The sequence below is a fragment of the Aspergillus brasiliensis genome, assembly GCF_001889945.1.
Source record: "Aspergillus brasiliensis CBS 101740 unplaced genomic scaffold ASPBRscaffold_50, whole genome shotgun sequence".
Taxonomy (NCBI): Eukaryota; Fungi; Ascomycota; class Eurotiomycetes; order Eurotiales; family Aspergillaceae; genus Aspergillus; species Aspergillus brasiliensis.
The window spans coordinates 1-12455 of NW_027137491.1; the positions used below are offsets into that span (position 1 = coordinate 1).

The following is a 12455-nucleotide window of genomic DNA, read 5'->3' on the forward strand; positions in this document are numbered from 1 at the left end:
CCTAAAGTACTGTGGAGCCTACCTTTCTCTACCCTTGCTATCTCTCCGGTGAGAAGTCTGCCGAGCTTTTCTCAATGCTGTACTCATATAAACGTTCAGTATAGAATTATTCGTACATTTGTACCGGCTTGAAACCCGTAACCCGCATTTTTTATTATTATCATCTTTGTTAAGTTTTTTTAGTTTTTTTTCTATTATTTTCTTTTCTTTCTCTAGAAACCTAGCAGTAGCTTGGACCGGCCGCCTAAATGGGAAGATGCAAAACATTCCACTGAGATCCTGCCGTAACTCCGTACCTGCTTCATCCCTATGTGAATACAAGGCTTAGCCAGCCCAACAAATGCCGGAACTGTACTTCTCGACCAATAGTGCGCGGCATACCGGGCTCAACGAGTACAGTACCCGTCCACCCTGCCGTATCACGACCTCTTCGTCTCCTTAGACCATGCTTGCTGTGTCTATGCTTGGCTCAAGAGCTATTCTTCGGACTACTCTGGAGCCACTCTTCCTGGCGATTCTCGAGGTAAGCACAGCGTACAAGGCAAGCTGCTGCTCGCTTGGGGTGCATTTTCTTCACGAGAGTGGCCCAGGGTGTGTTTTCACGACGCAGAGCGAGTAATGTTGAATCATCCGCAGGTGTCCAATGGCTGTCCTGGCTCCTATGCTGTTCAGAGTACCCTGGGTCCGGGGCTGTATTCGGGATTTCGGCTGTCGATAGCTCCTGTTGGGTAGACCTTTTGGCCCTACCGGGGATGGATCTCGGCTGCGTGGAAGTTGATACACCACACCGAGAAGGACCGGAATGTCTACCGTCGACACTCATGTTTAGCAAGCCACTTGGGAGCCAGTGCTTCCTTGGTGAACTCCTTTCACAACTTTGATGCACGAGATTGCTGGAAGACGATAGTATCCACAATGGTGGGAAGCGCCAATGCAATTGGTTTCCAGCGAAATCTCGTGTACCGTAGAGGGTGTCAAATGAAAGGTCAGGATATAGAGATATGGAGGGAATATAGTATCAGTGAATGGTACACATAGGCAGGATTTGCCCCCAGCAGATTCCATGGACTGCTCGCTATATTAAATTGTTCCTACGGGCACCTGGGTCTTTGGGATAGCGTCTCACAGGATATCAGTCTATTCTTGATTCTCTATATCTGGTTAGACTTCCCTCGGCTCGGTGCTTGGCCTAGTTTCCCGTGCCGCTTCCCCTGCTGAACTGTACAGAATTATTTGAAAAGGTTTATTATGGTAAAATGTATGTTCTTGAACGCCCTTCTCCTTACCCTAGGAATGCCCAATTATATTGTGTACTGAGAGGCCCCACTCTATGCATGATTATGCAAAGGTTGTTATCACCACTGCCTTAAATGGTTTCATTTCACTGTACTGACTTAGTCCTACCCGTATCTGCTCCACCAATTCACCCTTGAAGCAAATCATTAACACTTATGAGCATGTCTTGAGAGTATGATTCATCAATTCACTTGATAGGTCCCGTATAAGCTGATGAAATTGCTACCTTGGCTACTGGGTATAAGGGGGTGATTGTGTATATCCCATGCAGTAGCTCAATATGTTTGCACCGCGACATGACGTTCTACGTATACCAAGAGCAAGTAGTGCATGCCTTTACCCCTTCAGACAAAGAAGAAATCAAGGTCGGTGTAACAGGCCAGATATCTTGAAACACTTTCCCCAACATAGTATAACTGCTTATATAGCCTGAGATGCAAGGCTGCAGCCAAAGGCCACAATAGCACAACACATGGCCCCTAAGCTATACTGGCTTGCGGGCCCCGATTCCATGCGAGCAATACCCGGAATGCCACGATGCACCGCCTCCCCGATAGAAGACTGCAGAGTGCCTAGGATACCGGAGGATACTGTGAAGCATACCAGGCCGCACAGGCTGGCAACTGCCATAATGAGCCACCTTATCCTGTGCACATAAGCCCGCGACCAACAAGAAAAGATCAAGACCAGGGCCACTGCAACGGATATCAGTACCAGACCTATGGCCATGACAGACCGGGCACCTCTCCTGGCTGTAACAGCAGCCGACCGCTCAAAATCTTGTAATTGTGAAACGGAGTCCCCCAGCACAAGTTGCATAGGAGGAGGCAGAATAGTGGAAAGGTTTGCCGGGAGCGGATGACACACCCGGCGGCTTGGACCAGACTGAAAGCACAGTGCTTGGGTACCGATAGAAATCCAGTCGGATCCATTCGTATCACTTGTCAAGAAGCCAGGGCGATCAGGAGCCGTGGTTGCTGTGAGGAGAGGCACATTACTAGCTGCTGTGGTGGTCTCCGCAGTATTGTCATCTATTCTGGCAGATGATGCTGTGACGTAGGTCTCGCCCGTGGTATAGGCCTTCTTGCCGCGCTTCGACAGGAGGCCTTCATCTTTAAACTGAGAAACGCGATTAGTTATGTCCCAACTCAGTTGCTGCACATTGTGACACTGCAGATGCTCAGTAGTAGTTACCAACTCACATGAAGAGTGGCCACTCCCGCCTGCTGAACAGAGGGTCTAGTCAAGAACAAAAGAGCCAAAATGTCGGCCACTAGGGAGGCTGCAAGAAGCCCTGCGTATATGAAGGTAGCAATTTGCCTCTTTTTTCGGGTCTTCGCTGCAGTGGACGTAATTGGGGCCAGGGCATCTTCAATCGTCAGACCACTGGTGGGTGGTCGTGAAGACATATGCCGTCCTCCTCGGGTGCCGTTGCGTGCAAACTGGATGTGCGCCGGCCTTCCCACAGTAGACACCATATTGTATTGGTAAGTCCTCGTCACTATGTTTTCGAATGAGCTTTTTCAGCTGCGGCGCTGATGTTTCTTGATAGCATGCAAATACATACAGGTTAGGTATATTCGTGCCGGTCTAAGCGCCAAGTGACAGTTGATCTTTTATATGTATAGTGCAGGTACAGTAGAGTCTCTCAGACAGCCGGGGTCGAAAAATCTTTGCGGCTGAAAAGTTAATCGCAGTACCTTGAGCTCTGCCAAGCCTCACACATATCAGTAGGGCTGCTATGACCCACTGCTAGCTCATGAAGTTTGGAAATGGCATCACAATTGTGGGCCCACCAGAGTGGTCTGTGGAGACTAGAAAGTTGTATAGCCGTACTGCATAACATTGTTCAGGCTGCATGATGCCTGGCGGCTTCAATGATATAAAGCCCACTGATCGTTCGAACTGAATGTATTCAACTGCTTCCATCTATTCCTTCTGGACTACACAACCAAGCATCAGCCGCAATACTTACAGGGCTCCAATTCGCACGCAGGTTTCTTGCTTTTAAAACTTCTCTCGGTCTCCATTATGTACTATCCCATGAGCTCGACATACCCAAGGCAGCAGCCTCGGCAAACAGGCCTCACGGTGCCCGATGAAGTTGAACCCAGCCCTGATCGGCTTGAAAACGTGAACACTTCAAATCCTGCACAAATGGGATGCATCCCCGATCCGAAGGCGCTGAGCAGTGGCAGGGACCCGGTAACGCCCTCACCAAAGAGGCCATCACTGGACCCCGACGCGATCCGGCCAGCCGCAGACCTGCCCACGATGTCCTCGGCAAGGATTCATGCTCAGCCGGTCCTGTTACGGAGTCCGATCCCGCATGGGACCTCTAGAGCACCCTCCATCACTGTGACCGATTGGGACACGAATTCTCGCCGGAACGCGGCAGCTCGTATCTTGACATTACAGTTAATCCGTTGTGTAGACAACGATGACAAGTTGCGTGATGAAGTTGCCTACTGGTACCAAGAGTAAGTCTGAGACTACAAAATTGACTCCAAGCTCAAATGCTGACCAACTTCCCAGATTTCGATTTCAGATGTGGTCTCCACTGGCCTCGATGATCGGTATTCACTGGAGGCAGGTAGAGCAATTCTGTTGGCAGATGGGGAAGGAGGAAATTGTCCAACGCGCTACGAAGCGTGTGTGAACCATGACTTTTCAGGTTTCGTTACGGACTCGAATTTCGAGGAAGATACAATAACAATTATCTAAAGTTGTGAAGTGAAAAGGGCACGGAAAACACGTACTCTTATGGTGGATCTAGAGTACTGTATAGAATCAATTTGTCAATATCTCTTATTGGACCTTTTTTAGAAGTAAGTCTTTTTCATACTGTCCAGCAGAAGTCTCAACGGGGCATGTTATCTCTGCCACAGTGCTGTAACCCTGGAATACTGCGAAGCCTAAGATGATGTTGCTGAGAATATGTTCCCGCGCGACGACACGGCGGTTCGCGTGAAGCACGCCAGGAAGCGGGCCATGTAAGTTCACGTATGTCGGGCAACAATTCGGGCCGCATGTTCCCTAACAGTGGGTTGGCTCCGTATTCCGGCAACTGGCGTGGTCGGAGAGTTTGGTACCGAGCCTGTCTGCGGCGAAGTGCTGTGTGGTACTCGCAAATCATCAGAGCGGGTATCTGAAAGCCATGCAGTTCGCGCTCGAATCGACGGGATCGCGGCTTTTGGCGTGATTGATGCGAGATGCTTCTATATTCGGACGCGCAAGTGGGAGCGGCTTTAGCGTTTCTCACGGAACAAAGAACACGGTAGCGGGCTCCAAGAGGAGTCTGTATGTGACCCAGGATCCTCAGATACTGTAGGTGCGGCACAACAGGTGGTTTCAGCTGTACGGTGTCCATGACACTGGATAAGATACGTGCCTGCAAGATCATGAAGCTGCTCAACCTATGAGGTCCGCTACTTTATTGATACAACTTGCCATGGGGCTCAGGCAAGGGCATCCCTCTAAGATATTTTATATTAGCTATACTATCACGAATCTGTGTTGCGCAATACCAGATCGGCAAGGTGACCATAGCCAGAGTTGTATATAATCTTGTAAGATGTGGTTCTACAGTATACGTTTGCAATAGAGATGCGCTGTATCCTCTCGTGAGTCACTCACTAATTGATTGTGTATGCCCCTGTAGTATGACTTACCCGCATGCACAGTCGGCTCAGCCGCTGCTCAGGCTGACCCGTAGTGGAGACCTCGGGTATATGGTTGTTCCGCGATCAGTGCGAGCGACCGAAGTACATGGCCATGCCGAATCGGGGTGGGGTATTACGCGCGATACGCCTTTCCGAATACGGACTAGCGTATCTCCCGCGTTCGGTCTATGGTTGGCAGCAACCGATGGCGGATTCGCCTACTCGCAGTCCTAAAGAGAAGATCCTGTCAGATTGGGTCTATGATTGTATCTTGATAAGATTATTAGAAATCATTTATATCGCGCCATCAGACAGATTGCACTTATAAAATATGGCATGGTCGTATATCTGGAAATGGAACACTGATCGCATTGTTGGTTCCTGCACAGGATTCTGGGCGGAAACTGTCCAACATGACGGAAGGGAAAAGTACCGTCCCGGGAGTACGCAATGTCGCCCGTCGTCGAGAGACCATCTTTCGGAAATGCCATGAGCTCAGCAAATTCGGAGTCGGTGTTTGGGTGGTAATCTGCACCGGGGCGCGCGACACAATGTTTAAGTCATCCAATACTGCGCTTTTCGAACAGCTGGACCGCCAAATGGTATGTATGTCGATATCGCTGGAGATACAGTCTGTATTATAGCTGATGCAGTGCTGATCTACCTTATTGCAGATACGGGCCTCCCGCCGGCCAGTATGGAAGTACAGTAGTGACTATGATCGGCTGCAGCGCGGAGACCGACCACTGCGATTGATTGACCGCCTCAGGTAGCCAAGCAGCATGCAATATGGAGGCTGGTACAGTACGGAGCACCGTCTTATCCTGGGTTACGAAGACGTCTCCTTCACTCCCATCAGTAAGCGGAAACGAGCGTCCAGAAGTGGCAGAATGGGGTTTCCGCTGTGACACTGGCAATGTGCGAGCAAAGTCGTCCAAGGAATATTCTTGTCCCATTGTTTTTGAACGTTGTACATACCAGCCTGTACCCGTGATTTTGGATCTTTGGTTCTGCATTACCCGTCACTCGCTCACCGACAACGTTGTCATAGTCCTTCCTTTGCTCTCCTATGTTCGAACTGTCGCTAGATTATAAATTTATGAATTGCTTATTAACAATAGACAACCACTCTTAGGTTACAGTAATAATGTATGTACTATAGTGTGATATGTCCTATAACATGTACGACTTCTCATCCTACATCATGCATCGGCCACGCAAGAAGACAACAAGCGGACCTAATTCTGATGCTCAGAAGGCAGTTTTCAACATCAAGCAATGAAAGCAGGTTTTTCTGAATGGAAGTCTTTTTTGACCTCTGTCATCTTCCAGCCACCCTGTAGCCGTAGGCAAAGGTGGAGACCTTATGTCACGGTATCCCAGAGGGAGGAATGAAACACCAACCCAAGATGTATAAAGCTCGGTTAGTCGCGGACAGGTTCAGCATCATGACCAGGCATGTCATCATTATACTTGGAACTCAGCTATATCATTCATCCAGCCACAGATTGCTCTTCACTGAAGTACAAACTGACCTATGATGATATCCACAGCCTGCATTTTGCCTGCATTGCTGATATCACCACTGGCCCACTGTCCAGATCTACAGTCAGCATAGGATGTTGTGGCCCGTATTATAATGAGGGCTCCTCAACCGATAGCAAAGCACTACCTGACTATACAGTTTCGTCGTGTGTCTAGCGCAGCTGATACGATGGGCGCGCATATACAAACTACGGGGCCTTCAATAAGTGGTGCGCGAAATAATTGGGATCTTGGCACTTAGTAACCTGCCATCTCCTGCGCCTTTATAGAGTACTTTTGTACGTTCATACAGCAACATAGGTTTGACCCTCAGTAGGTTTGACCCTCAGGAAACAGTGAATATTGTCTACTACGCAACCAGTTACCTGGAAGAGGTCATTATTCGTAGCGAACCTCACTGAACAACACCCAAAGGTGGCTTCCATCATTCTCTAAAGACAACAGCCAAATATACTCGTTTTCCTACAGTGAATCTCGAGCTATCGTTGCTAATTTTAGCTTAATACATAGCCGAACACATATACCTCTTTTTTTCTTGGTTCATACGCTGACCCCTCGCCTGAGCGATATGCAGAGTACCACTATCTCTACCCTCTATGTACATTAGTCTACCGTAGAGATATTACTTTCCTGACAAGCTGGGAGCCTCATCAAAGCCTGTCATGGCCAGTGCTTGGGGTTGTGTCCTGCCGCGACTTCGGAATCTCTGCGACGCCTCCGCAAAGTCCAGTATCGCCCCAAGGATACTACTGTCTGGCGGAGCATGTCCTAACTTCCGTTTTTTACCTTGTCCTGCTCCTCCCAGCATATATGGAATCTTGTTAAACGCTCTCCCGATCTTTTGTCGCATGCCTTGACACAGCCTTTGCAGTTGCGGGCAGTCGATCAGTTTTATGGGACACTTTCCCTATACCGCCACACTCGCATTGTGCGTTATGTACCATCTGCATACTGACCGAATATATAACAACACGCCTCCTGTTATAGGATACTATACCAATTACCCTACATTACCGACAATCCAACCACCTGCCGGCTGTCTCCTCCGTTCAGGAACTGTCATGGGTCCCAGATACAAGCTCCTGGAAGGTCTCCCTCGAGAACTATGGTTCCATATCAAGGATCTCCTGCATCCAGCTGATGTGGAAAACGTGCTGAATACTGGCCCGAAAATCTGGAATTATGTCTTCAAAGATGAGAGCTGGCTTAAATTACAGTATTTCCGGAATTCGGTGTCACCTTTGGCACTCTCTCTGGGAGTATCATTTACCCCCGAGCCGCCACTGAAGACCATGAACCGATGATCAGAGTCGCGCGACTTCACGGCAATTCTTTCCGTCAAAAAGCAACATTTTGGGCCGTTCGGACATGAGTGACTATCGTGTTTCTCGGTGACTTTACCAGCCAGTTCAACCCAGCCAATACCAGGCGCGGGCCACTTCTTCAGAACGTGACCTGACCAATATCCCGAGGTGTGTAAGAAAACGAGGTCCTTGTTTCTGTTGTAAAGCAGACTCCAGCCTGTGAGCTTTTCGCCATATGCGTATGGGTCGGAGAGGCCGTCGTCGGTTGCAAATGCATTCCCTAGGTTAAGTCAGCTTCGAGCCTATTGTCTATAGTTATTTACTTGCTCACATATGTAATAGATTCCCCTGCCGAGGTGACCAAGCTCCTTTCCTAACTCGCGAAAATCTTCGTCGTTCATCCTCATATTGGTTATTGGTTATGCGCGAGCGTATTTAGGCAGGTAAGGCGAAGTGCTCTTTCGTCAATCTCGACGATAATCCAAGTGATAGAATGTGTCGATGGTCCAACTTGATGAGTGAACTAGGTGATACTTATATTCTGTTACACATGACTAATACGCGTAGGTTTACATAGTTAATAAACCTACAGATACAGGCTACTATACAGTTGATTGTCGGCAGATACTCCCACCCAAATCATTATGTACTACATAACCATCTTGACCATGATTGGCCTGCATGCTGCAGCCTCTTGTGGTCAGAAAGTCGGTGTAGCTCTTTCAGCTGCACTAAAATGCCGATCTTTTTCAGCTAGGGTGGCAAACGCCCCCACATCAAGCGGCTCGTTCTCTACAGGGCATCTAGGAATGTTTCACACCCCCTTATCCTAGGTGGAAGACTTTATCGAGCCCTAAGATGTAACGGGTAACCGCTATCTATAATGTAAATAGTCAGCTCTATAACGTGTGCGGTCAGTCTTCTCTTACTACAGTAGATTGTGGGACGTTCACCTGCTTCGGAGCTATGCGGGCCGTGTATTTCTGCACGGACAGAAGCGGGCCGCAGCCTTCCCTTGAACTCGTCGTTCGCATAGGAAAGGGGGCTATTGCTCCGCCTACTCTTTTCCCCACTTGTCCTCCAAATGCCAGAGCCAGCTGAACACGACGACTTGTGCAAGATCGCTACATGGTCAAGTGGGCCCTGCCGACTGGAGGTTCAACTCGCCTGGTCGCGAGTTGGCTCTGGCTCAAGCGGTTGGTGTTTTCATTATCGGACGCAGCATAGGCCACCCCCTCCAAGATTTATGGTGCCATTGTACGTTAGCTGGAAACAAGAGGCTGCAACCACGCATAGGGTAAGAGGAGTAGGTGTCTGACAAGCTGAGTACGGTGATCAGCAGGATCATTGGTCTTCTGTCAGTCGAATTTGGTAGATCGGCCCGTGCAGTCAGGTTGTGGGGTCTAAGATTGCGGGTAAGCGCTAGGATTGCCACTCGGACACGCTGTGTAGACGGAGAAGATGGCAAGTTGTCAGATCCGCAAGATCCAGCATTGCGGGAGTGGTTTGAACTGTTTGCATTATGCCAGAAGGTTCTAGCAATACTCGTAATTGCCATACGCACATAAGCATATGGTACGTAACTTCGTTCTGTAAGTAAGTGTATTTGTAAAATATCGGAAAATTGCTATTTTTATATCCGTCCCAATAAGGTCTAGTATATCTTGGCATTTAGGGTTTGGGGAACAATGAAAGAGTATATGTCGTGACACCGATTTCCGGAAATACTGTAGCATTGACATTCGATCGATGCTCCCCAGTCCTTCTTGGTTATAACCTGAGCCGACTCCGTTTGAGGGGTAAACCACAGAAGCTATATGTCGCTCTTCTTGCCCGTGATTATTCTGGGGACCTTCGTTGGAAGAAAAGTGAATTCTTTGCAGCGCTCCAAGATGGATGGGAATACGATGAAAGCCATTACGAGATCCACTTTCCAGCCGGACTGACAGTCAATGTGTATGAGGTTCTCACCGGTGACGACGAGGCCCGGCTGCCGCTGGAGAAGATATTCATCAATAAAAAAGGCGGAGTGTACTGAGAATATTGCTTCTATATGGACAAAGGATTGAGAGAACTTGAACCGTCGCAAATTCTCGGACACGGCAGTGGTCCGGCTTGTAAAGGCCGAGATATGAAGAACGGTTGCAAGCTCCTCCTTCTGGACAGAGGTGAATCCCGAGAATATTTTGTTGCGCCGTGGTGTGAGAAGCGGAGAGTAAAATGGATATTAGGTGTGTTCAGCCGAAACAAGGTTGAGACATCCGGTTAGTGACCAGTAATGTCGTCGTTCCAGCACATGAAGGTATGCAGAGAATATATAATTATGTACAGTACCTTCATGTAATTAGAGCTAAAACTTAGGATACATAGTAGGGGATAACGTAGAGAGAGAGGTACCCTGCATTGTATCTCTCAGGCGATGGGTCGGCGTATATAGAGAAAAGAAAATTGTGTGTATGAGTTTACAGTTCGCACTCGCGCTTAATAAGTGAATATGACTATTCACCGAACGAGGTGCGTAGTTCACGCTCAACTAATCAAGGTCATGGGTACAGGTCGGGGAATGTGAGAATGTTCATATATGAAACTTTTAGGCATCTATTCTCCCGTAATCTCTTCGGAGATTTAACAAGGTCTGACAGTATGGAGTTGAGGCGGACTCTTTAAAAGCATGCACTGTCAAAGGGGCTAAGTACAAGCCAATACTATATAAATTACAGCAACTAGGGGAAAGTTGGGAAAAGGCCAGGAAAAGTAATGTGTAGACAGAGTGGTTGTTCAGGGCATTGTAGCAATCTCACATCAAGTGAAGTACTGTGCAGCTTTTTGTCTCGTGGAGAGGCGAAAGTACGGTCCCCTTTAAGGGTGGTATCGCAGTATTGGGAAGACGGCAGATATGTCTGCCGGTCCAAGTCATACTTTACATGAGAGTGCAATGTGTCTGACAACGCCTCAACGAATCTGTACACGTTTATGTAGCCTGCTTATAGATCAAGAGGAACAGTCGCGGTCTGGTGCGCTCCAGGGAGCAGACTTAACAACTCAGGAAACACAGTACAGTAGGTCTGGTATAAGCTGTCTTGCAGGAGGTAGCATCTTTTATGAATATCGGTCCAGCTTGTTGACGTTCTATGACCCACTTGGTCAGATATTCCAGGAGCTGAAGCTCACACAATAGGTTCCTTAACTAGCTGGCCAAAGGACCTGGAATAAGAGTGTAATTTTCTCATAGGAACGTGGTGTACAGTATGTAATGCGGGCAGGAGGTGAGGCGTAGTCTTGTCCAGAAACACGACACGTTCCGGGGATGTAGGGTGATATCTATTCCCACGGCAGATATAAATTCAGCTGTTGAACAGAATCCCGTCTTGGCTCATCTTGTCCGCTCTTAGCATTCATACCATACAGACATCGGGCTCCCTTGCACTACGGGAATGGCGGCACAATCATCGACAGCCCGAAAGGAAGCATATGGATGGCGACGGTGGCTTGACCATCTGAGCGAGTCTCCAAGCTCGACCAACCCGGCCATCCAGAGCCGTTACGTTGACATGCTGCTCGAGACGGAAAGAATACCCATTCTTCATAATTTGATTGCATCCAGCTGTACCTGGCTTCTCCTAGCGGGGTTCTTGGTTTTCCCAGGCACATTTTCTACATTGCAAGACACTGCGCTGGCGGACGGATTAAAGGGCCGGAGACGGGATAATGGGGTGATATCTGACGCTATCCAGAACCCCCCTCTCCTTGGCATAGCTGTAGCATCATGCGCACTCGGCACCGCTGGCTGCGGCTGGCTTTGGTGGAGGTGGAGGTCGAATCTCATTTGGCCAACGCGCCAGATTTTCCTGTAATGTGCCTTCACTCTTACCAGGATTAAGCTAATAAAAGACAGGCCGACCCTGGTCCACTCTGTGACTGGCTTAGTCAATACGTTTCTTAATGTATATACAGCACGACACCGGACCTGGTCCGTGATGGCAATTGCCACAGCAGTGGTGACAGGCGCATTTGCAGTTGCTGCCACTATTCTCCTCGGTATTATCCAGCTTGTAGCCCTACAACAAATCAAATACGAGCATCAGGTTGCTGTAGCGAAGTATGCAATCCCGGATTATATCCACACACATGGGATCTGTGAGTGCAGCGATAAGAGGCCTGGAGCAGTGACTCCTGATAAGTAATACTCTTACTCCATTTGAGTATTAGCGTTCTCCGTCTTACCTTATCCGTTGCTTATTCTCCATAAGAACGGATACAAGTACATGGGGCAGGTGGAGACTGATTCAGCCTTTCTGCTTGAGGAAGGCGCTAACGGCATACCTGTGGTATGTAATGATGTGTTATCATATGTGCCGCTCTAGAGAGGGGGATAGGCCTGTTATAAATTCGTTATTGGCAGCCTGGTTACAGTACAGTACGCAGACCACCCACAGGATGGATTAACATATCCTGGGATATATTGCTAATTACATCATTCAAGTACCGGATGAAGGGAGGCAAATAATCGCCCAAGTTGAATTCGCGAGGTCTTTTAACTTCACTACAGAGCTATACTGGAATAAGTCGTGCTGAGCCTGGCTCGAATCAGAATTTACTATGATTTCTCAATGCCAGGATTCAACGTTTTCCTTAACGATAAGGCACT

At 48.4% G+C, this 12455-nt stretch overlaps 7 protein-coding genes across 7 annotated transcripts; 4 read left to right on the forward strand and 3 right to left on the reverse strand.

The window, feature by feature from the left end:
• Positions 1-1716: 1716 nt before the first annotated feature.
• On the reverse strand, positions 1717-2774 carry ASPBRDRAFT_201755 (uncharacterized protein; the record flags this gene model as incomplete). The annotated part of the gene is made up of 3 exons (XM_067621594.1): positions 1717-1919; positions 1968-2415; positions 2499-2774. The coding sequence occupies 3 exons, from the start codon at positions 2772-2774 to the stop codon at positions 1717-1719; spliced, it is 927 nt and encodes a 308-aa protein (XP_067472753.1).
• Positions 2775-3327: 553 nt separating this feature from the next.
• Positions 3328-3955, forward strand: ASPBRDRAFT_201756 (uncharacterized protein; the record flags this gene model as incomplete). The annotated part of the gene is made up of 2 exons (XM_067621595.1): positions 3328-3776; positions 3832-3955. The coding sequence occupies 2 exons, from the start codon at positions 3328-3330 to the stop codon at positions 3953-3955; spliced, it is 573 nt and encodes a 190-aa protein (XP_067472754.1).
• An 86-nt stretch (positions 3956-4041) lies between these two features.
• Positions 4042-4833, reverse strand: ASPBRDRAFT_49735 (uncharacterized protein). The gene has a single exon (XM_067626408.1). The coding sequence runs from the start codon at positions 4697-4699 to the stop codon at positions 4157-4159; it is 543 nt and encodes a 180-aa protein (XP_067472755.1). The 5' UTR covers positions 4700-4833; the 3' UTR covers positions 4042-4156.
• Positions 4834-5328: 495 nt separating this feature from the next.
• Positions 5329-6313, forward strand: ASPBRDRAFT_212075 (uncharacterized protein). Its single transcript, XM_067621952.1, has 2 exons — positions 5329-5560; positions 5633-6313. Exon 2 carries the CDS (start codon positions 5748-5750, stop codon positions 6051-6053), a length of 306 nt encoding a protein of 101 aa, XP_067472756.1. The 5' UTR covers positions 5329-5560; positions 5633-5747; the 3' UTR covers positions 6054-6313.
• ASPBRDRAFT_139876 (uncharacterized protein) lies at positions 5372-5731 on the forward strand (the record flags this gene model as incomplete). Its single annotated transcript, XM_067619140.1, has 2 exons — positions 5372-5560; positions 5633-5731. The coding sequence occupies 2 exons, from the start codon at positions 5372-5374 to the stop codon at positions 5729-5731; spliced, it is 288 nt and encodes a 95-aa protein (XP_067472757.1).
• A 1370-nt stretch (positions 6314-7683) lies between the features above and the next one.
• Positions 7684-8214, reverse strand: ASPBRDRAFT_201758 (uncharacterized protein; the record flags this gene model as incomplete). Its single annotated transcript, XM_067621596.1, has 2 exons — positions 7684-8087; positions 8139-8214. The coding sequence occupies 2 exons, from the start codon at positions 8212-8214 to the stop codon at positions 7684-7686; spliced, it is 480 nt and encodes a 159-aa protein (XP_067472758.1).
• A 3027-nt stretch (positions 8215-11241) lies between these two features.
• On the forward strand, positions 11242-11991 carry ASPBRDRAFT_139881 (uncharacterized protein; the record flags this gene model as incomplete). The annotated part of the gene is made up of 2 exons (XM_067619144.1): positions 11242-11657; positions 11703-11991. 2 exons carry the CDS (start codon positions 11242-11244, stop codon positions 11989-11991), a joined length of 705 nt encoding a protein of 234 aa, XP_067472759.1.
• Between the last annotated feature and the right edge of the window lie 464 nt (positions 11992-12455).